Source organism: Dasypus novemcinctus, chromosome 16 (genome assembly GCF_030445035.2).
Source record: "Dasypus novemcinctus isolate mDasNov1 chromosome 16, mDasNov1.1.hap2, whole genome shotgun sequence".
Classification (NCBI taxonomy): domain Eukaryota; kingdom Metazoa; phylum Chordata; class Mammalia; order Cingulata; family Dasypodidae; genus Dasypus; species Dasypus novemcinctus.
Genome location: NC_080688.1, coordinates 49,561,093 through 49,585,677, shown reverse-complemented (window position 1 = coordinate 49,585,677; position 24,585 = coordinate 49,561,093). Strand labels below are relative to the sequence as shown.

At 34.8% G+C, this 24,585-nt stretch overlaps 1 protein-coding gene across 4 annotated transcripts in view; it reads left to right on the top strand.

The window, feature by feature from the left end:
• The window catches only part of NOL4 (nucleolar protein 4), a 427,624-nt gene that overhangs the window by 368,431 nt on the left and 34,608 nt on the right, over positions 1–24,585 (top strand). For all 4 annotated transcript variants that reach the window (XM_058277606.1, XM_058277605.1, XM_058277604.1 and 1 more), the window contains one exon: positions 23,082–23,262. In XM_058277606.1, coding sequence (XP_058133589.1) covers positions 23,082–23,262 — 181 coding nt within the window. The remainder of the gene's footprint in view (positions 1–23,081; positions 23,263–24,585) is intronic.

Sequence of the window (24,585 nt, the reverse complement as noted above, 5' to 3'; positions counted from 1 at the left end):
AAAATTTCAGTTTAAGGGAGGGAAAGAGCCTTTTAATGAGATTCTCACCCATAACACAATAAGAATGTTCAAGCCAGCAAATGGTAATATGTGACCAGAGAGTAAGGACTGGAAAAATGTTGTCTGACATCCAAGTCAACAGAGTGTTAGAGCCAAACAGAGATCATCAATACTACAGTATAGGAACCAAGGGTCTAGAGTGGAGAGCAGTTAAAGAATGTCTCAACATTTAGTTCTTGGGGCACTGTTGCTTTTCACTGTTCAGTTGGAGAAGGAAGGCAGCTCTTAAATTTCTGACAAAGCAATTATAGGAAGACACAGATGCTGGTGGGAGCTGACCTGACATTTGCCCCTGTATAGTTGTCATAGCAGCAGGCTGAATAGAGCAGCTTGATACAAGTGCTACTTGCAGGCTCTGGGGGAAACCCCCACCTCCAGATGGAACATGCTTGAATATTACTATGCAAAAATGTGTCCTATTCTTTAATGGTGGCCAAATTTCTCCTTTATTCAATTTTTGCCTAATTTTTAAATACTCATTTCATAAGAAATCCATGTTTAAAGGCACTGATAATTATATGCCCCTAGACAATTTGTAGCACCTTTCACTACAAATAGATATCATGTATCGATGGTATTTTGTTCCTTGTGGAGAAGACATTTTAACCAATGTTGCTAACAAAAGAAAGGTTTAGCCCTGGTAAACTGGGTGTAGCTTCTTTATTTAACAGGGTAGCCTATATTCAGCAAATAAGTTTTGTTTTTATTTACCCTTTGCTTATTCAGAGACAAATATATGCATACCTCAGTACTTTATACACAAAAGATAGCTATTTAAATTTGCATATAACAAAATGTACACATATGCAGATGCATTATGTACACATATAGATGTTTGTCATTATGTTAAAGAAGGCAATGGAATCATTACTAAGGGCATCATTTGAGTTTTCAAAATATTACTTCTGTCTTAGTATGTTAAATCTGGCATTAATGTGGACATGTCCTGTCAAAACTCAAGTCCCCATGGCGACATTAAGATATAAAGTCATATAATATATAATCAGTTATAATTATTAATGCATGCATAATATTTAAATAAATTATTGATGACTGCATTTTTAGCAAAAAAATAAAAATGCTGTTCAAAGCTAAATAAATATGATAGTTGAGGATGATTCTGACCAAAGCAATAAAGAGTGAAAATCCTAATGGTTTATATGATCAAGAGAGGTATTCTAAGTCAAGAACTGATGGGATCTCTAAACCGATATGCATGAAGGTGTTTTGTTTTGTTTTTCAATCAATATATACTTCCACATTTGGGAGGAATTGACAAAATGCATTTATCCCCATTTGATTCTCTTATAGGGCTAATGAAAATATAAATAATGCTGCTTACAACATAAAAATGGAAATATCTAAGTAGTTAATATTTTGTTTTTGCTTGAGGAAATGGTATCATTTATTGGCTCTCTAGTAATTCCAACCCACATTTTAGAAATTACTAAAGAATGCATATGTGATAAATTAAACTGAATACATAATTCAGAATCAAAATTGTATATAGTCTTGGTTATGAATTAGGGTGCTAATTGGAAGTTTTCCAATGGCTTGGAAGCACAATTTATTTGGACCCAAGGATATATAAACATTAAAGATTTGTTATTTGTATAAAAACTTAGATATTCACCTCAGTAGCACAAAACTTGAACCTATATCCAATGCAATCTAATTCCACTTTTTATGAATTGAGATGGTCTCATGTATTATTGAACCAGGAAAATGTTAAAGAACATTCAACTACTCAGTTTTTTATCTCTGTGCTGACAAAGTGTTAGATATGAAAGTACCCAATGGATACACGTTCAGAGACAGGGATACCTGACCATCCTTCATATAAATAACTTCCCAAATAATTTTAAAAGCATTTAATTCATTAGGTAGCCAGTCAAGCAGTGACTATTGAAAGGAGGGCAGTGACAAGAATTAGGAGATAGAGCACTTATAAGTGTTATAAAACTCAGTTGGAAATGGTTAAATCAAAGAAAGAATTTTTCAGGTAACTAAATATCCCAGCAGAATGAATGGATTTATATGTGACTGAGTCTTAGAGATATTAATAGGACTGCTCTTGGAAATATCTTGATTCTGCACCATCTTTGTTTTTTTTTCTATTTTCAGATAATTTATCTCTTCATGGTAGCAATATGACTGTAGCAGCTCCAGCCTTCCCATTATATCTTCCCCCTGACTATGATTAGGTTATACATGCATCCTTGAAGCAGTTGTTCAAGCTAGGGAAATAGAATGGATATAGGTCACATGCTCACTTTTGGAATCATGGGTGGAGTGAGATCTTCAAAGCACATGGAATTAAAGTGAGAGAGCAAAACCATGTACACTAAATAGAATGGGAATGACGCTGGGAGGCCAAAGAAACACAATGTTCACTATAGTGGTTTAACTCCAATTGTTATAACCCATTTTTGAAGAATGTACATATGGTTTTATACACAGGTTATACCTAATAAGAATTGCCAACAGGAGTATTGAAGGTACAGAATTTAATATAAATATATAAATGCAAAAAATATAACTGTCTCCTACTCTATTTAAATGGAACAAAATACATTTATAAATTCTTAGAATTTTAAATATTTACAAATTTGAGGTAGAGCCAACATCTATATCTCTATTAATTTACTTTTTCTGAATTATGAGTTTTAACGTCAGGGGGACTGTCATATCTCCCTTTTCTACTTTTCCCGTGTACAGAATATAGATAAATTAATACAAAATAAAATATCTCAAAATATGAAGAGATCCTAATGATATGCCCTCAAAGATAGTAGAGAATATAAACATTGGAAGTAGAATTCAAAATGAAGTGTATATTAGCCCTATTGATATATTCTTTACTCCTTGAATGTGACAACTAAACATATATATTTCATGTTATTTTTGAAAAAGGTAAATCCTTTGCACACAATCTGTTCTTTAAAGCTCTTAATCCTTTTTCCTAAATACTTTGCTTAGTTATAATAAGCACAAATATTCAAATAAAAGAGGGCAATGTGGCAGATTTCGAAAGGGTTTTTCTGCTTTAGAGACAAAGTACTGTAGAACCCAGTTTATTTCCCAGTGATTCATGCACATTCTGTACATATTCCCTAATCTGGGTCTTCTTTCTAAAATCAAACTAAAATTAACACATATACACACACATACTTTTCTTCTTTTTACTGATTGCTTTTCTCTGAATATGAAAGCATTGTAGACAGTTCATTGGGCTGTGGTTTGTTAATTACTGAAGTGACCGCTTAGAAAGCTGTTTGTAGCTGCACTGAAGGCAAGCACCTTAGGAGCTTGGCTTCAGCCCTGTGTAGGGCTGAGGGAACAGACACCCAGGCTACCTGGCTTCCAATGCCTTCCCTCATCCCCTACCTGAGCTTCCCATTTAGGAGGAGGATAGGAACTGCGTCGCTATCTTTAGTGCCAAACCCTCATTACTGTCAGGGTCCCTGACTCTTGGTACCTGGCCCAGATGACCTCAGGTGTGAAGTAAGTGCAGCACATGATTTTGGACCAAGTATGGTTCTGATCATGCAGTGATGAGAACCCCGGGGCTGTGCTGTGACTATGGCTACATGGTTCAAGGCAAAGATGAATTCCATTCATTCGTTCTTAAAATTATTTCCAGGAATTACTCTCAAGACACCGTTGCATTATAACAAATGGCTTGCTTCAACATGTCCAGAAAAGCACTTTTCCAATATTATGGAAAACTAAAATAAAAATAAATTGAATCATTCATTTGAGCACATTAACACTATATAGGCATATTTATATAGTGTTGTATAAAAATCATTTAAGAGGGATGGCAAATGAGTGGAAGTTTCATTTAGCCTGAACATTGCTAAATGTTTGCATTTGAATGGTTTTAAATGGGGCACGTGCTCTTGAATTACCAGTCCCTACAGCATCCTATTATCCTATAGCCAGACCACTTCACTCCTTTATATAACTTCCCTGCACCCTAGAAGGCTTTTGTTTCACCGAATATTCACCAAGTCTTTCATCACCCAAGCATATATGCTGTCACTTCAGCTTTAAAAATTAAAGCATTGCTAATCCTTTGAAAAAAAAATAATTAGGATGAAAAATAAGATAGCTATTAAATGCTTTACCACTACAATGTACACAAATTCACACACACTGACTCCTTTATCCATTTTTATAATACAGTAGAAAATTATACTGCAAATAGAAATACAGAAAGCTATTTAAATTTGGCACCTATCTTTCCTACATTTTAACACAGAAGAATGTGTGTTTGCCCTTGTGAGGATACCTGCTATATTAGAAATAACACATAGATCAGTAAGAATATATAAATATAGGAAGGGATATAAGCCAAACTCAAGCTGAATTACAGATGTTGCCTTTTATCAACACTGAATTAAACTTTATTTCCTTTAAAAGTCACAACTTTTTGCATGATTTCTGTGAGCTACTTGAAACTAGCAGCCTTGCTGGGTGTAGAACATGAAAGAGATACAAACTGATCAGCAATGGTTTTTACCCTCCTGCCATGAGTCTGTCAGTACTCATTTTGAACTAAGCTGCTTTTCATTCCTAGCCAAATCAATTACCCCTGGGTCCTGAAATAAGTAAACATATTATTTAGGTTTGGTCACAGCAAAAATATATTTAGTTTCAACATGGGACCTGAATACCTAGATTAAAAAACAAAAGAAAATCATTTAAAATGATGAGTGCCTGGGATTAAACTTCCTGTTAAGTTCCCAGCCCACAAAACACTTTTTAAAGCAGTGAAGGCTGGAGTTAAAGAGTGGAGTAGGGGAAGCAGACTTGGCCCAGTGGTTAGGGTGTCTGCCTACCACATGGGAGGTCCGTGGTTCAAACCCTGGGTCTCCTTGACCCATGTGGAGCTGGCCCCTGTGCAGCGCTGATGCATACAAGGAGTATGTGCCACGCAGTGGTGGCCCCTGCGTAGGGGAGCCCCACGTTCAAGGAGTGCGCCCCATAAGGAGAACTGCCCAGTGCGAAAGAAAGTTCAGCCTACCGAGGATGGCGCCTCACACACAGAGAACTGACAACAAAATGGTGCAACAAAAAGAGACACAGATTCCCATGTCGCTGACAACAACAGAAGTGGACAAAGAAGAACATGCAGCAAAATGGGCACAGACAACAGACAACTAGGAGGGGGGGAAGGGGAGAGAAATAAATAAAAATAAATTGTTAAAAAAAAAAAAGAGTCAAGGAAGGTAAAATACAGCCTTCCAGAAGCAACTCCAAAAAGCACACATCTTAGAATGAGGTGGTTATCTTTAAATTCACTTTTGGTAGGTTTAAGATCACCATACGGTGTCTGCTGCTGCTGCTTTATATCCTCCCCCGAAAAAAACATTTTACTCAAAATTCCTTACAAAGATTAATAGAACCTGTTTACATGGATTTTGCAGGATGAATCCTGTTTCCCTGTTCAGCACACCAGGAGAAAAAGAAGAGAAACGTTGGGTCCAGCATTTCATTGCAAGTCTGGGAAGAGCTGATGATCAGATTTGGGTTGCTCTTATCTTGCTCAGTGATTTACATACAGGACCAATGTCCTGCCATTCTCTTTGCAAGGGCCCAGAAAAAGCAAAAGAGGAAAGTTGTCATTCATTTGCAGTTTTTAAGGCTCTGGAGATTAAAATTACTAATCATGTCTTTCTGATTTTGTACTAAAATGGGAAAAAAAAAACAAAAAAACTACTTATCAGTAAATCCAGCCTCCTGCAGAAGGGAAGACCTGAGTTAAAACAAAAGCCAAATCCCATCAAAGAGAAGTTTTCGAGTAAAGGTAATGCTGAATTAATTTTACTTTTCAAACATAAAAGGCCATTTAAGAATTAAAACACTACTGCCCTCAATCATTGAATGACATTTATTACTTAAAACTACAGGGGCAAATAGGGTTTGAAAAGATTGTGAAACAAGTTTGTGTGCTTTCCAGTAAACATTTGAAGATATGTCTAAAAATAGACATACTTAGGGGAGTAGGCATGCCTAAAGAATCATAATATTTAGCACTCATGATAGTCAGTTTAGTTTATTAGGTAAGCAGATAAGAAAATGGGGAATTTTTCATTTGAAATTCTTACATATATTGTTATATTGTTTCATATAAAAATAAGCATTGGATATTAAAACTATGTAGCTAGACATTTTTCTGTTTTGACTTTTCTATGCTAATTGCCCAATAAAATTAATTTATAATTGTAGTACACTAAGATCTGCTTTGAATATCACTTTCCTTCTACGTATCCTAGGCATCTAAAGGTTCCCAGCCAGTGCTGGGCAGAGTAAGACTGAAAACGATAGTTCCCTGATGAGCAATTGCTCCTTGATGGATAAAGGACAGAATAGCAGCCCTGTGGGCTGAAGAAAAGCTACCTGCAGTCAGAATAATCCTGTTAAAACATCTGTCTTTTTTCACTCTTTGCCTGGAAACTTCTAGAGCAGAGGCTCTTCAACTTTTTTGTTCCACAATCCCTTTGCCTATCAGGTGAAAACCATGGACCACTTCTCAGAATGTGGCAGCTTAGTTTTATGACACTCAACACCGGCATGACTTTAAATTTTAGGATTATTCAAAATTATGTTTTACAACTTTCCCATAATTTCAATACCTGATAACCTAACATAGTTCAACATCTGTTCCAACGGTCATTTTCAACAAACATTTAGAAATTCGAGTTTTCCCTTGACATCATAAAACCATCTTGGCCACTCTTACCAACCTTTTTGCAGGCAGTTATCCACTTCACTCAGAACAAGCTACATGAAGATAAAAATCATACTAAGTCCACACTATACTATTATTTAATAAATATAGCACACCGTCACCAGCACGTCCCTACAAGAATAATGTTTTTATGAATTTTCAATTCAGGCTCATGGACCCCCTGAAATCTTTCCATGTTCTCCTTGGGGGTCTGGTTAAGAACCTGTGTTCTGGTGCCTTTCCATCCCACTCAGAGTAAAAGCCGCAGTCCTAAGGGGCTCTGCGTAAGCTGGCTTCATGTTACCTCTCTCCCTTCCTCTACTATCCCTGCCACACAGGCTGCCTTGCAGTTTCTTGGAACAGCAGACATGGTCCTGTCTCAGGACTTTTACATTTCATTTCCATTCTGCCTAGAATGCTCCCTGCTCCCAGTCTCCATATAGCTAGCTCTTCACGTCTTTCAGATTTTTACTCAAAAAAAAAAAATCACATTCTCAAAATCAGCAATAAAAGAGGCAAGCTATCCAATTTAAAAATGGCAAAAAAAAGTACATGAAAAAGTGTTCAATATCACTAGTTATTAGCAAAATGGATATCAAAACTATGAGACACTATCTCACACCTCATAGAATGGCCATTATTTTAAAAAAAAACAGAAAACAAGTGCTGGAGAGGATGTGGAGAAATAGGAATACTCCTTCACTGTTGGTGCGAATGCAGAATGGTGCAGCCTCTGTGAAAAACAGTTTGGTATTTCCTAAGGAAGCAAAATATAGAACTTCTGTATGATCTGGCAATCCCTCTACTAGGAATACACTCCAAAGAACCAAAACAGTGATGCAAACAGACATTTGCACACCGATGTTTGTAGCGACATTATTAATTGTCAAAATATGGAAACCCAAGTGACCATCAACTGATGAATGGATAAACAAAATGTGGTATATATGTATGATGGAATACTATCTGCTGTAAGACAAAATGAAATTGGGACACATATGGTAACATGGATGAACATTGAAGACATTATGTTAGGTGAAATAAGCCAGACACAAAAGGACAAGTATTGTATGGTCTCACCAATATGAACTAAATATGAAGAATAAACACATGGAGTTAAAACCTAAAATATAAGTGACTAAGGGGTACTGATGCTTAATGTATATGGAATTCTTAATTAGCTTGACTGAAAAAGTGTGAAAATGGATAGAGATGATGGCAACACATTATAGTGAGTATAAATTGGATTGCGGCTAGAAAGGGTGGTCTAAGAATGTAAATATCAATTGAAAGAAAGCTAGAGAATAATCTAGGGACTGAATAACATAGTGAACCCTGGAGGTAGATGAGGATTGTGGTTAATAGTACAAATACAGGAATGTACTTCTACAAACTAGAACAGATGTACATCACTATTCCAAGGTGGTAAGAATATAGTGATGCATGGGAAAAATATAATTAATGTAGCTCATAGATTACAGTTAACAGCAACATTGTAATATTCATGCATCAATGTCAAAGAAGGTACTACATCAATGCCAAGGGGGCAATAATAGGGGGTATGCAATTATTTCTTTTGGACTAAGGAAAATGTTCAAAAATTTACTGATACAATGACTGCACAACTCTGTGATGAAAGTGAGAGCCACTGAATATACACTTTGGATAGATTATACAAAGCATGAGATTATATAATACAGTGAACCATGTGGTAAAATATGGACTGTGGTTACAGTACAAATATGAGTGTTCTATCATGAACTATAACAAGTGTACAATACTAATAAAAGGGTTAATAGGGAGATTGAAAAAATATACCAAATGTACACTAATGACCATAGTTAGTGGTAATAGTCTGATGATGTTTCATAATCTGTAACAAATATTCCACAACAATGCAAGGTGATGTATGGGAATTCTGCACAGTAGGCATGATTGTTTTGTAAGCTTATAACTTCTCTAATATAGATATACTAAGAAAACTCATATTTCTCAGGTCTTTCCTGGCCACTCAATCTAAAATTCCAAGCCTATTCCCCAACATTTCATATCTTCCATGTTTTTTTTTCCTTTTACTACCAGCCACTATCCTATAAATTACATATTTTAATTACTTTGTTTATTGTTTGCTTTCCCATCAGGGATTTTGGGTTGTTTCTTCATTACCCTGGAACAGAACCAAGCATAGAATAGGCTTATATTTAGTCAGCCAAAAGGGCGCTGATGCAAAGTACCAGAAATCTGTTGGTTTTTTTTTTTTTTTAAAGATTTATTTTTTATTTATTTCTCTCCCCTTCCCTCAAGTTGTCTGCTCTCTGTGTCCATTCACTGTGTGTTCTTCTGTGTCCACGTGTATTCTTGTCAGCGGCACTGGGAATCTGTGTCTCTTTCTGTTGCGTCATCTTGCTCTGTCAGCTCTCCGTGTGTGTGGTGCCACTCCTGGGCAGGCTGTGCTTTTTTCACGCAGGGCAGCTCTTCATATGGGGCACACTCCTTGCGCATGGGGCTTCCCTATATGGAGGACACCCCTGCATGGCACGGCACTCCTTGTGCGCATCAGCACTGCGTGTGGGCCAGCTCCACATGGGTCAGGAGGCCTGAGTTTGAAACCTGGACCTCCCTTGTGGTAGGCAGACACTCTATTAGTTGAGCCAAATCTGCTTCCCTGTTGGCTTTTATAAAGGGTATTTTTTTTGGGTAGAAGCTTACAGTTACCAGGTCCTCAAAAGTCCAGCTCAAAGTACCATAAGAAGTACTTTCTCATCAAAGTCAGCTGCCATGTGTTGAAGAAAGATATGAGGCAATCTCTCCTGGTCTCTCAGGGCTTCTTAATCTCTCACATAGGGTTTATTTCTTTCTGGGCCTTCTTGGCTGCTCTCTTCTCTTCAGCTTCAAACTATAATCTCTCCCTTGGGTCCCAGAATCAAACATGACAGAGCTCTCTCCTCTTATGTGCCTCTTTGAGCGAGTGTCCACTTGTATCAGCCCACCAAGGGGTAGGGATTCAATCTGAGTCACAGCCTACTGATGTGGTTGAATCAAAGTCCTAATCTTAGCAGGTAATTTAATCAAGACATGTCGGCTGAATCTAATGCATGCAAAGGGTCTCACACCCAGAGGAATAGATTAGTTTACAAACAATCTCTCTCCTTGGGATTTGTAAATAATCTCAAACTGCCAGAAGGCACTAAATAAATCTGTGAAATGAATGAATAACACTCCATGTCTTCTTTTCTCTAGTTGAAATACATTTTTTTAAGATACTTGGATTATATAAATGTTAAAAAATGTAGAGGGTTCCAATATTCCCCACATTAACAACATTCTTCATTAGTGTACATTTGTTACAATTAAGCACACAAAGTTCCTTCATATTCGTTATAAGTTTAGAGATCTTCTAGAAATCAAATCTAAATTAGGTTGGTTTGATCTTCTAGAAATCTAACCTAGATTAGGTTGGACTGAGTCTGGACAAGCTCAGTTTATTATAGTGTGGCAGAAGCCTGCAAACCTTGACTTCAGATCTCAGTTCCTACACTTAAAGCTTTGTGACCATGGACAAGCTACTTGATAGCCCTTTGTGCCTCAGTTTTATCAATCGTAAAGTGAGAATTTAATAGTATCCATTTCATAAGGACTATATGGATTAAGACAACATGACAGACATTAGCACAATGTCTGGAATATAGTAAATTCTCAACAAGTATTTGATAATATTTCTCTCCTCCTAGGCATTATGTGCTTTGATTAACACAGCCCAAGATAACATAAATTTTGTCTAATTCATTTGTCTATCAGGTCACCTGAGATATGTGCTAGTAGCATTGTTCTCTTGTTAGATTTAAGTCAGTTAAATATTTAATTGCAAAATTGTCTGTTTCCCCCATTACCATGTAAGCCGGCATTCTCTCGATATCCTTCATTACATGCAGTGTCTTGCATATAAGTATGCAATAAATATTTTAATAGATGTTTTATTTAATTATATATGTACTTCTTCCATGGATGCTAATATTAAGGGACTTCTTCCTCACTTTGTGTGCATGGTTAATATTTTAGAATTGTGGGTTTTTTTTAGATGGGGGATTCATATTTCTCGTGTGTGTGTATACACACACAACACACACACACACAGCTGAATATATGTTAAAGGCCTGCTTGCACACCAAAGCCAGGTTCTTTGGGTGGTTCAAAAAGGGAAGATTTCCAGCTGGCTCATAATAGAAGTATACACCCCTTGGTCCAGGCTTTGGAATTTTTGCCAGCCTTGAGCTCATTGATTAAATTCTTCAGTATCCTTCAGAGTAAGGTCTTCATCTTAGTTGTCATTTATTTGACCCATCAGTGCATTTACAAAGACCCCTAAACCTCTGTAAGGGTGAACAGTTTGTCAGGTGTAGTCTCCTCAACTTTTATTCCAAGCTTTTTCTGAATGTCCTCCAGTATGCTGTCAGATCTCAAAGCATGCAACATATTGTAGTGCAAACCTGAATGTAATACTTGCCAACTGTTATTTGATTATACACTGCATACAGGAAAACTTTACATTTATCTCTACTTAGTTCATCTTATAGAATACAAGTCTGAGATATTATTTTAGATTCTCTTGCTTTGACTCTGTATGCTGTTTAGCTTTCCCTTTTCCTCATGTCCTTGTTACTTATCATCACCCAATTTGTACAGCATTCTGTCAATGTGCTTATCTAATAGCATAGCGCTTCAAGCAGAACCCTGTGGTGTGCCATTTAAAGACCTTTTTCTTAGTACTATCAATCCTATTTTCAGTTTTGGATGTGGTCATTATGTTATATGTGAACCATCCTAATGTGGCTATATCTTCCAGCACACTCCTCCATATTTTGTCCCTGAAAAATATTGTCTAATGCCTTGAAATATGTCTAAAACATCACCCTTATTCACCTTATTAGTTCTATGGCAAAGAAAATTAGGTAAGTTTAGCATGAGCTGGGTTTTGTTTTTTGTTTTTACCACTTTTCAACAAGTTTTAAAATGTTTAATTTGTAAATTTAATGACTCACATTGCTATAGAAACTATAATCTTTCCATTTACATGTTTAAAATTTTCTCTGTCAAACAGATTTCAGAGTTTATATTCTCATGTGTTAAAACTATTTCAAATGCCAAGGTTCTAATATAAAAAGATATATTTAATGTAGCTATGCAAATTCTAACCATATTATATTACAAAGCTTTTCCTACCTTTTAATCTAATACAGATACTAAAGTTTTAAATTGCACTATCTTTCGTACGTGGAAAATGTAATCCTTGCGTTTCCCTCTACTTCCTTCCAAAATCCCACTGAAATTATTATAAATGTAAATAAAGGCTTTGATCTACAAGGAGAAGAAAATGAAAAAGGACTCAAGAAAGGATGAGAGATTTCAAAACATTTTGGAAAATGGAAATATGATCTCCTCCTGCCTATAGGGAGATAGCAATAAGAAAAAAATTCAATCCCTGGAGACCATGGAAAGTCTGAGAATGGAAGGCACAAAGTATTACAGAAAGTGGAGTTGCATGAATATAAAAATAGGATAATTGCTTCAAACCGTATCTGAGAAATTATTAGACCCTAAGCCCCTTTCCCAATTCTGTATTGCCAAGATATCTACCCCTTTGCTGACGCAAGTATGTGATGACAAATTTATTCTGTATTGAATTAGAGGCAAGTAAGTCTCCGAAGTAAGGATACCAGGCATTGTAACACAAACTATACACTGAATACAGAAAATCTAAATAAAATTCTTCAAATCAAGTCCATATATGTCTACTGAAGGGCCTTTGTCCTTTTTAGCTCCAAGACTTTAGGGAGCCTCATATATGTTCTCCGATAAGGAGACTAGAATTCTTCTTTCAAAAAAAAAAAAATGACTACTATGAATCTTGTCATTTAAATATCAGAAACAAAGCCAGGAAAAAAAAAAAAAACTTAAAGCAAAACCTAGTTCTTTTCCTCAGAGAACACTTTTATCAATAACTGTTGTTAGTTTAAGGGGAAAAAATGTAAGATGTAGAACAGCCAGGTAGGGGTAAGCCTATAGGATATTTGGAAGGGAACCATTTCCCTGCTGTCCCCTCTGCGTTTTGGAATCTTGAATTGCATTCATCCCCTTCTGCAGATAAGAATCTATAGCAATTTCTGAAGGTGTCATTTTATACTATATTTATAGAGTAAAATTAAATCCATTTTATCAAATGAAAACTATGTTCAGTCCATTAAACAGTTCATTTAAGGGTATATATGTATGTTTGTGTTTTTATACATCCATGTGTCTGGTTTCTACCCCACTACATAAAAACAGATATTGTCCAATTTGCCAGTTTTCTCCACATTATCAAATCCAACAGACAATTCTGTCTTCCTGTTATTCAGTGGAGCAATTCAATATAGTTGGCTATACCCTTTAAAAAAAATATTTGCCTTTCTAGGCTTTTGAGAAATATTTGCTCCTTATTTTTCTACCATCCAATTGGCTAGTCCTTGTAAATCTCCTTTGCTGGATGGACTAAGCAAATAATGTTCAGGTGTTCTCCAGGGCCTCTTCCCTTTTAAATCTCTTTCTTTATATATTCTCTCTCCCTTGCAATTAATTATCCACCAGCAAAAGATTTTGATACATGAAAATCACATCATATTACTCCCATGCTCTACAGTGCCCATTGGTTCCCCATCGCATTCAAAATAAAATTTTAACTTCTTCCAATTCCCTGCACTAAAGATTTAGACTTTGCCCGCCTCTCTGTTCCCATCTAATGCCACATACGCCTCGCTGTGCTTCTGTTGGTCTGTGTTCTATCCTGGACCACAACAGGCTTGGTCTTCTGTCAGAAATGCACTTCCCCTATTTCTCCATGTGACTCTTATTCAGTTATTGGCTTATGGAATTTTCTCAGAAAGGCCTTCACACTTGGACTCCCATTTCCCAATCATTTTTTAATATCACCCAGTTTTATTTCACTACAAATGGTTCTCACTCTCTAAATTTTATGTCATGTATATTTTCCTTTTTCCTTCCATGCTGCCTCCCCACATGCTCCTAGATGGTAGGTATGTCCCCTGAGGGCAGGGACCATAATAGAGCGTTGTTTTAGACATTCATTTATAAATAGAATCAGAATATATAAGATTTTGTCCTGGGTTTAGTCATGGGATGATTAAAATGTGGAGGGCTATTGAATATCACACAAGTCTCCAGCTCAGGAGACTGGATAGCTGGTGGTTTCATTAACCAAGGCAAAGTATGCAGGCAACAGAGTAAATTATGATTGGAGAGTTGAGAGCACAAGAAGATAAAGTCTAGAACTTTAGACATACTGAATTGGACTTGTAGGTAGTTGAAAATGTAGACCCAGAGAAAGGTCTGAATTACGTGCTTATGTTTAGCAGTCCTTGGCATAGAGGTGGAAGATGGAGTCATAGACTATACAGCAAAGTTATACAGAACAAGTAGAAGATTCATCACAAATAAAAAATAGAAGGAAAAGTAAAATTAGTTATACTGTTTCTACCAAAATTCATTAGGGTGTGTAGAAATATAGCACAATATTTTAAGGGAGATAAAATGCCTACCTCCCAAATTAAAGTAGTGTTCAGTCACATTCATGGGTTTATATACATATGTTTTTGAGAAGTTTGAATAGGGAACTCACATACATTAACAACTTCTTGAATACAAATTAGTTTTTTATCATATATAAAAATAAAATTATAAACTTTCTATCTGATGTGTGAAGAAAAATGCCATCAGTGATCTTTATTTTCTTACTAGATGCACTACACGCACAGCCTGTATACCAAATGAGGACCTTCACATAACTTAGTTATAGGTGACAGAAGGAGCACTTTAAGGAGTAGAGCAACATTAACAGGGAAGCAAGCATTTGACTTACATGTATACATAACACCCCAATACATTAAATCTTAAACAATGTATTTTAAATTCATCACTAGATTATTTTAGATCATTGCAGGTTGTCTCATGCATGTTTTCCTTAAATTTAATTTCACAATAACCTAAAAAGATTCTCAGTGATTCATACATCACCATATTGATGACTTTTCTAATTACTTTCATAATAAACTTGAAATATCAAAATGGATGAGTAATTTTTACACCCAGTTTAAATTATAAAAACCTGTGAGTTTTCATTCTAATGTGTAGGAATTAAGATCTAAATTATATGGCTCCTTGAAGATATATTTTCAGATGAAATTATGTTCATAACATGACTGAGCATCATGTTCATCAAAAGTAGCTCTGAAGGAATCTATTATCTAGAGTGACAGTAGGACATTCTGTTTGTTGATCCATGCTGGAAAACCTGTTTCTAATTTTGAAATCTTTTACGAATACCTCCAAACATCAGTGTTATAATAGCATCATTAGTCAAGTTTTTCCACCAGCTCAGGAAGGAATATGAAAAGACAAAAATAAGTCCCTTTTCTGTTGTGATCAGATTTTTGTAAAACTTGAATTGTACTTTTCAAATCTCTGCTCCCCAGTTGAGTCTAATTTTCTCAAGTTAATAGTGAAAACACCAAGAATCATACTTAGAAGATTTTGGCTAATTGACTTCATTGCTAAAAAGCATTCCAGCGGTCACTTAAGTACTTGCCTGGGTCCCTTTGACTTATAGAGCCACTTGTGACAATAAATTCAAAGATTTAACAGTTGAAACATGAATTTCCTTAATCATGTACTCTGAGTAAACTTGTATCCCATAGAAATGAACAAGTCAGTTTTTTTTTTTTAACTTCTTTTTAAAATGGCATGTATTATTTTCATTTGATTTGAACTGAAATCTTACAGTAAGGACAATATTAACTCTATGATTTCATTTAGCATTTACTATTGATATTGGACATATTAATATATAGAGAACAAAGTAAATGTATAGCCATATTACCAAAGTATAATCTTTAACTACCAGAAATTAATTAAATTCTTTTATAAAACCTCTTGATGTATCACAGATTTGGGTAATTTTCAAATACAATGATGATCTAATCACAATGCCCAATATTATACCCTAGAAAATCATTAGGTAGATATTATCCTTGATCTCCTTCTGTTATCACCATGTTTATAGGACTCTTATGTAGTTAATTGTTAATTATCAAATCAAACAAAAACTACCTCCATTTGAGCAAAAACTACCTCCATTTGAGCAAAGTTTACTATTTAAGATATTTATTTCTTTTAGATTTTGATTACAACTCCAATAATTTATGTATTAATAACTAATTAACTAACATAAATATGTTGAGATTCTTGCTTTGGGAGAAGATTCTAATTGTTAGCATATAATTGTCCTGGCATTCTCTCTAGATATTTTCCCTTAGTAGCATATTTGGTTCAAGACATTTTAATTGATAGCAATTTAAGAACTAGAGACTCTATATAAATATAAACTGAAATCTTCCTCTAAGATATTTCACTATCATTTTGCTTTCTTGCAATTTTTCATAAAGTTAGTTATAAACAGGAGGAAAGATAAAACAATTGCTAATAAATAGGGCTGCTTGTATTTTTTAAGAGGGTATCTGGAGGATACATTAGAGATTTGGAGAGAAATATTTTCTGTTAATCTGGAGCTTATCTCAAGTTAATAAGGGTGTAAAAAATATGATCTCTTTCCTTTTGATGAAATCCATGTAAAGCCTCCTTTATCTACAATTGATTTCATGAAAGGTTAAAAAACTATTTAAAAACTTTTAATAAGAAATTTAGTTTATTTTTCAACATTAAATATGTATATTGAATGTAAGGAATAAGATTAAAAGTTAAGTACTGAACATGTTAAATATTGATCTATGGAGAACTTCCTATATATTGGTACCCATAAAGGATAATTTAGGTGACTCAGAATATTATAATACTGCTGGGTTTTCTTTCAGTTTAAGGTATGACTAGAGTGTAGGTTACATGATGACAAGCAACAGAAAACATGACTGGCAACATTGTTTTCAAACTAAAGAACTTTGAATACCAGGAGCTTTTTAGGCTTTGTTCTCCAGGCAAAAAGATGTCTCAAAGCTTTTCAAAGAGAAATCAAGAGAGTGATTTAAAAAGATAAATTTCACTCGGTTTCCTTTCGTAAAGGAGCTGACCCAGCTCCCCTAATAAAGGACTGAACTTCAAAAAATATATATAAAAATAAAAAGATAAATTTGAGAAATGTAATTAGAAGGTGAAAACAAGGGTCAGGAGGGTCAGAAGGGTCTAGATGGGAGATAATGAGTCTCTAAAGTTATATATTGCTAGTGAGTATTCCTCAAATGGATGAAAACAAAGGTCACTTCTGAAATGGAACTAGTGTATTGATTCACTGAGGAATAAAAAAAAAAAAGTCCAAATTAAACATGCTTGACATGATGCATTAACTGGACAGAAAACATCAGTGATAGAATACTTAGGTTTTGGCGTTTTTTTTTTAAATTAATTTTTTGTAAGATTAAAAAGAAAGGGACAATGCATTTAATTTCAAAATGTTGAATCTGAGATAACTGAAAATGGAAAATTCAATGAGGGTCCTCAGAAGGAGCTTGAAGCTTTAGGTTAAAATTTGGGCGTGACTAGTAGATGGGTAGCCTCTGAAGACAGGCCTACAAGGCAGACAACAGGCAGAGCAATTCTACGTCATACCAAAATATAATATTACATTTAGGGAGGGTTAAGAAGAAATTAAGAAAGTTCCCTTAAACAGTACAGCCTACTTATAAATAAAAGGATAGTTTCAAAGATGATTTGAGTTGATCTCAATGTAACTTTAAAAATGAAAGGAAAAAGCCTCAGAAAAAGGAAAAATATGGTACTATATGATTAGGAGAAATTATTAAATGAATTAAAATTTAATTTTAAAGATGCCACTTGGTTCAATTTTGTTAAAAGAATTTTCTGAGGTGAAATACTAATATGCACAAATAAAATTAGTGACCAAATACTTTTTATTTTTAGTAATCAAACTATGGCTATTGGGAAAATGTTTAGAGTACCTAGTTGATTTGGTACTCTACTTCTTACCAATATTGTGTTTATATACATTGGGTAGGGAATTACTGCTATCATACTTATTTTGTGTTAGCTTCTAACCAAATGATTCTCAAATCTTTGTTTATAAAAATCAGTGTAAGCATGTCATATGTGTGTGTGGGGGGGGTTGGAGAGGGAATGGGGCATTTATACAGAGTTTGTTACCTTAGTATCCTCTTCAATGGGTTGGTAAAACTCTGGGTAATATAGCCATCTTGCTATGATTTGGGGGAATTGACCCTACCTCAAAATCATAAAAACTCAATCGAACATCTGAGTTCTTTCAAGTCTTAGTAGGCTTATTCAATTTAGTAAAAAGCATGGCTTTCCTCATTTGTCTTAGTGGGTTTGGGAAAATATTTGCAAAGAACAGAGTTCTGTTGCCATTTTAGTCATTTGTATGATCAGTCAGTGAAGGAGAATATACAGAATACCCCTAAGAGCATGAAATAAATGACCTCCTGGTTGTTATTGTGTATGTGAATGAGTGGATGTTTGTTTTGATAGCATCAGCAATCGTGTCTCATCATCCGAAAGCACATCCATTTTAAGTCCAGACGTTTTTCCCTTGGCAGGAAAGCATTTTGAATGGGTACTCTGGTTTTCTCAGATTTTTTTATGAATTTCCTTGGAAACACTTAGTAATGTACTTAGTTCTGGAACTCTTATTATCAAGTGCAAGAAGAGAGGCTTTTAGAAGATAGAGATGTTTTCCAATAGTTAAAGATAAAATAAATCACATTCCCTCACCCAATTGGTACTAATAGAGCAATGGAGTAATTTAGAATAGCTCAAGTAAAAATGCTTTTGCATAGACTACAAAGAACATATAGGAATAGGAAAAATCTAGTAATAATTATATGGAAAATTCAGGCAAATTGGAACCTGAATTATCCATATGTTTGCAATGATAAGTTTGGGATCTAAGCAAGTTTCTTTGAAGAGATAAATCACTAGTATCCTGCCCTGACATCAACATTATATTCTAAAAATGTAATGGGATACTGATGTAAAAATACTTTGCAAAATCCAAATTTTTATAACAACATAAGAGGCAGACAGGAAAAAAGTATCTATATTACTGAATCCAGAAGTAGATTTTATTGATGTTTTCTGATCATTATCCATATAGGCAGAGAAAAAATAATGAAAATATAAGGGATATTTAATATTTAATATAGGAAATAAAGCCTTAGAAAAAGTGGAACTTGACATTCCATGCCATTTTTTAAAAAAACCTCCTTAAAAGATGAGTTGGAAAATATATGTCCATCAAAAGTTCTTGATTAAAGGATTTCTTAGGTATCTGTAACAAGTTAGGGATCCAATATGTGTGTCCCATGTACCAGATCAGGTTTAGCAAGCTCAGGTTTGTCTCTGTCCACTTTCTACCTATAAAGTCCAAAGGAGGACGAACCAGATATTGAAAACTGTGTGTCTATGGGAGGTTCATAAGGAAGGCATTGTCAGCTCTTCCAAACCATTCCTGATCTTGCCCTCTCTTGGGGATTGAATAATGTCCCCCTGATGTCATGTTCAGTTCCCAACCCCTGGTCTTTTGGGTGGGAACCCATTTGTAATTGGACTTTTAAAAGATGTTATAGTTAAGGTGTGACCAATCTGAATAAAGTGGACCTTAATACAATATAGCTGATGTCCCTCTAAGCAAAGGAAATTGGACTCAGAGAAAGAAACCATGAGCTGAAAGTCAACAGAACCTGGACGAGAAAGAGGATACTGCCATGAGCGCTGCCACTGACAGAAAAGCAAAGGGCCTATATCACCAGCAGTCAGCCCTGAAATACCACCATCTTCAGGGAAAAAGCATAAACTTGCTGATGCCTAGATTTTGAACCTCTCCTCGCCTCAAAACCATGAACCAATAAATTCCTAACATTTAAGCTATCCCATCGCATTGTATTTCTTTTAGAAGCTGGGAAATGCATATGCCTTCCATTCGTAAGTAATTACACACACTGTTGAGCCCATTTTTATGACATAAGAAATGATAATTTATATATATCAAGGATGTAGTCATTAATTTGGCCAAAAGTCACCTTAAGTATTTTTCTTTTCTGTATTATAATCAAAGAAGTTTGAATCAAAACTATTCATTGCAGTATTTAGCACACAATTGGTGGTCATTCAATCACTACTCCTATCTAATTTTTTATGAAATTTTTTAAAAAGTATTTTGAAATAGGTCTTATAAAAGCTGGATAGGAATTTGTTTTTTGAAGAATAGTATTTATTTGAGTGCTTTAGATATGACGCATTGCAACATGTTAATATTATCCTGTTTTGAAAATAACCTTCATTGGAATCCAGGGGGTAAGCTGTCAGCTTGGAGAACTTTGAAACTAATGATTATTACGAGTTTGCTTACATAGATAAAATGTGACTCCAAGACATTTATTTTTCAGGTTATTAAAAAACGATCCATCTTTGAAACCAATAATAATCATTCAAGTTTAAAACAAATTTTTATTAAACATGTGTCCAAAAGACACTACAGATCCATTTTATTGGGATTTTCTTGTGTTGTATTTTTCAACATATAGTGGACTTTGGACTGCCAAGAACATTAATAATGCAAATTGGTACTTGAATAAAAATGAAACCCTACAAGGCCTGTTTTGATTATTAATGGAATTAGTTATATGCCTGCTCAATTCAGTTACTATGGTTTGGAATAACAGTTAATAATGAAAGACTGAGGCAAATTTTAAAAGAAATAGTATGCTTAATAATATAGATTTATTCTACCATACAAAGAATCAAAGAGAAAATGTGGGGATAATACCTTCTCCCTTTTGACTCTTCAGCAAGGAAAGCTTCCCCTGGAAGTGTTTCTTATTTTCATTGTTTCAACCATAGAAAAAAAACTGGTATGTTTCAGGATAATAACCAATTTTCCAAAACTAAAAACCCAACTTTATTATTATTGCCCAAGTTCCAATAAAATTCCAATAAAAACAGGGGGAGGTTACACTAGTGGTGCAAACTTTTGAGGCCAGCCCTTCCCCAAGTGTCTCAAAATTGCTTTGAAGTATACAGTATTCTTCTTTCCTTAGGGGCTTCAATAGATACACGTCTTTACAGAAAGAATAATTCACAACCAAGTGGTGTTCAAAATACTTTAGATGCAGTATCTTTCTGAGGATAAAGTAGAGCAAAACCAGACTGCTCGTGGGGTTAAAGATGAAGCCCGTAGCAACTGAAGCTTGTCTGTGGTGTCCTCTCCCCATAATCTCCAGAAGATTGGAGCCTTAGGCTACCATGGAGAGTGTAAAACATCATGGGCTCATCTATCAGTCCTTGCTTAGCCTTTTACTCATTTCATAAGCCTAAACTGAATGAGTACAAAAGACATTTCTGTATTTATTGTGTATCAGAATCTCTGCCCCCAGGGAATCAAGGAGGTTGGCATCCCTAGATGGGAGACCAATCCAGGGGATATTGTAGGAGGTGTAGTTATCATTAGTTTGACCAGTTTTTACTCACCCTGTCATTATAAAATGTCATTTAAAAGCTAGGTGGTTACAGATTCTAATCATTGTTGTGTTTTTCTACCACAAATATTACTTTATTAATAATGCTGGTTCATAGGACTGTGTTTAGGATGAATGTTTAACTTAGACCTACTTATGTCGCACACATTTAGAAGCAAAAAATAAGTCCAAGAAACATCACCCTCAGTATCTTAGATTATTCAAGATTCTTTACCCTCTGTCATCAGAAGTACAAAAGATAACCCATCCTGTGTTTGCCTATATAACAGAAATATCTCTTTTAAAGTCCCTAGTGTTAGTGGTAAAATTTGAAAACCCAACATCTTTTTTAATAGAGAAAACCATCTTCTTCAGGTACTTTCTATAACAAAAAAAAAAAAGGAAAAAAATGAAAGAAACAAACTTGCTGACTTCCCAATCTAAATAGAAATGGCAAAACCAGGAAATTTTAATATCTAGATCCTTTCCTCTAACATTTTCTCCCAGGAAAAGTGTTATTCCAAGGTAATTTACTCTCCCACAGATTTCTAAAGTTTAAATTGTGAGGGGGAATTAGAATAAGACCTTCCAGTTCCTAAAGCAATTTAGGTCAGTTTGTGTTTGAATTGAATGCATCTTAAATGAATCCTTTGCTGTGTTTCACAAAACAGACAATGCTAGGAAAATATATTTACAAAGTTCTTTTTTTTCCACTTTGGTTTTCATTTTCCTTTTAGTTTCCTTTTAATATTTTCATTTCAAATACCTGAGAATTTTTCCTGTTTATTTCATCATCTTACTTTCTTAGAAATGAAACGGTGAAGGCACAGATGTGTTTTGTCTAATGCCCACAAATCAGAAGAACAAAAGCAAAATTGTAACATTGTGATGCTGATAGTCATGGTAATATTCTGTTATGGGAAATATTAAACTATTTCTCAATATAGCAATACTACTAGATACATAGAGCTGAATTTTTCCATCTTCCCTTTCTCACTAGATGGGGCCACAAACTATGTATTTAAAAGTTATTTGTTCCATTCAACATGTAGTCTAAATTGAAGATCTCCAAAATACTTCTGAGTATGACAGAAACACTCCTAAGAACTCACTAGATATTTACAATTCCTTATTAAACAGAAAGAAGTGAATTCTAGTGGTATAAATATTGTAGCCTTTATAAATACGTAAATAAAAGGGAAATTCAGTCTATTTTACTCTTGAAAATATCACTTATTGCCAATTTTAACTTTTATTTCCTTACAACTTGACATGGTTAGAAGATTTGAAGCAAGTTCTTCAAGCACTCATGTAATTTGAAAATATGAAAAACAAACCTGAAAGGCCCAAGTTGATCCAGGCTGTCCTCAGACGGTGTGATGTAGGGAACAGAGCAGAGGAGAAAAAAAAGAAGGGGGAGGGTGGGAGGGAAGAGTTCGTAAGACTAAACTTTTGTGATGTTTCTTTGCTTACGATGGTAGTTTCTCTTCATGTAACCTTAATCTCACTTGTAAATTAAATTGTTCCATCTCCAATATGTCCCACATTGTTACTGGCTATCCTTTTTTTAGTTTTTAGCTAAGTTGTTGAAAATGTGCATATGTGCTTTTTCATGTTGCTTATATATATATTTACATTTATATTTTACTCAATGCAGAGACGTAGATAACCTGAAGATAATCCAGTTCAAGGTAAAAAGGCACAGTGATTTGATAACAGAATGCTGTCTCTCATTGCAGGATGAGTCTGCCCCAGCGGACAAACAATGTAAACCAGAGGCTGCCCAGGCCACTTATTCAACATCAGCTGTTTCAGGCTCACAGGAGGTGTTGTACATCAATGGAAATGGGACCTACAGTTACCATAGTTACAGAGGGCTAGGAGGGGGACTACTAAATCTGAATGATGCTTCCAGTAGTGGTGAGTCTCTATTATAGATTGTACTTTTTGTCTATTTGGGGGGTAGTAAATTTTTAAAACCCAAGATAAAATTGACTTTGTTAGAAGCAATATTCACTGCCAATCTGCTAAAACCAAGACCATTAATGCATGATGATTATCTCCCTACATGGATATACCATTATTTTGGTGCTTTTCTTGAAAGCAGCAGCACTGTAATGCAACTGCTGCTTTAATACTCAGAAAATGCTCAACTAGAGAAATAGAAATTTTTTAAAAAATGACACATTCTGATCCCCCAAAGCTATAATTTACTGTTCATCAAAAATGATATTTTCTGAATGTGCAAAGAGGTTTTTGATTTGGAGATGTTAAGGCACCAGGAACTTGACTGATGTGGGAAAATTCAGAGGAATTATAACTAAGAAAATGCCAAGTGAAATAACACGTGGAATCAACTGATGGTCCTCCAGCAATGGCTTGTCTATAATGAAGGCATACTCTAACAGCAGTATGCTGGTGCCAGCTGGTACTGGCTCTTGATTAATCAATTCTTAAGAATTTTGGGAGCTGGTACACCAGATGAAATTTCAAGTAAGTCATATATTTAAATGCAAAAATAATGGTGATATGTAAATTAAGGAAAAATTCATGTTGAATTCCTTATCACTGGAGTATAGGGAAAAAACTTTCCTAACTATACTTAAAATAATCTAGAAGCAAAAGAAAAACAGAATGAATTTAATTACACACACATAAAGACATACACACAAATTTTGCATGACCAAAAAACACCTTAAACAAAGTAAGAGAGAAATGACACGCTGGAAAAGTTATTAGCAACCTATATAACAAAGGAGCACTTGCCCAATAAATGAAGGACTTCTAAAAAAAAAAAGTAACCAACAGCCATATAAAAAGTAGGCTGGAAATATGAATATACAATTCCTGGGAAGGACAAGGCTATTTATTATATCAAAAAAGTTGCTCATCTTCACGCACTTACAATAAAAATGTATTTTTTACCTCTCAGATTAAAAATCCAAATGGATAGCAATATTCTTTTGAAAAGAGTGTGCCAAAATAAATATACTTCTGAATTGCTCAGAGAACAATGAATTGCTCAGAGAACACAAAAAGGTACAGTCCATTTGGAGTGGAATGTCTATCTAAATTAAATATGTATTTACCACTTCATCCAGCAATCTCTTAATAGGAACCTATCTCAAAGACATGTTGGCAAAAATATGAAAAGATATATGTGCAGGGCTTTTTAAAATTTTAAAAAGGGTTAACAATGAAAATATCCATCCAAGAGGGAACTGGTTAATTAAATGACAGTAC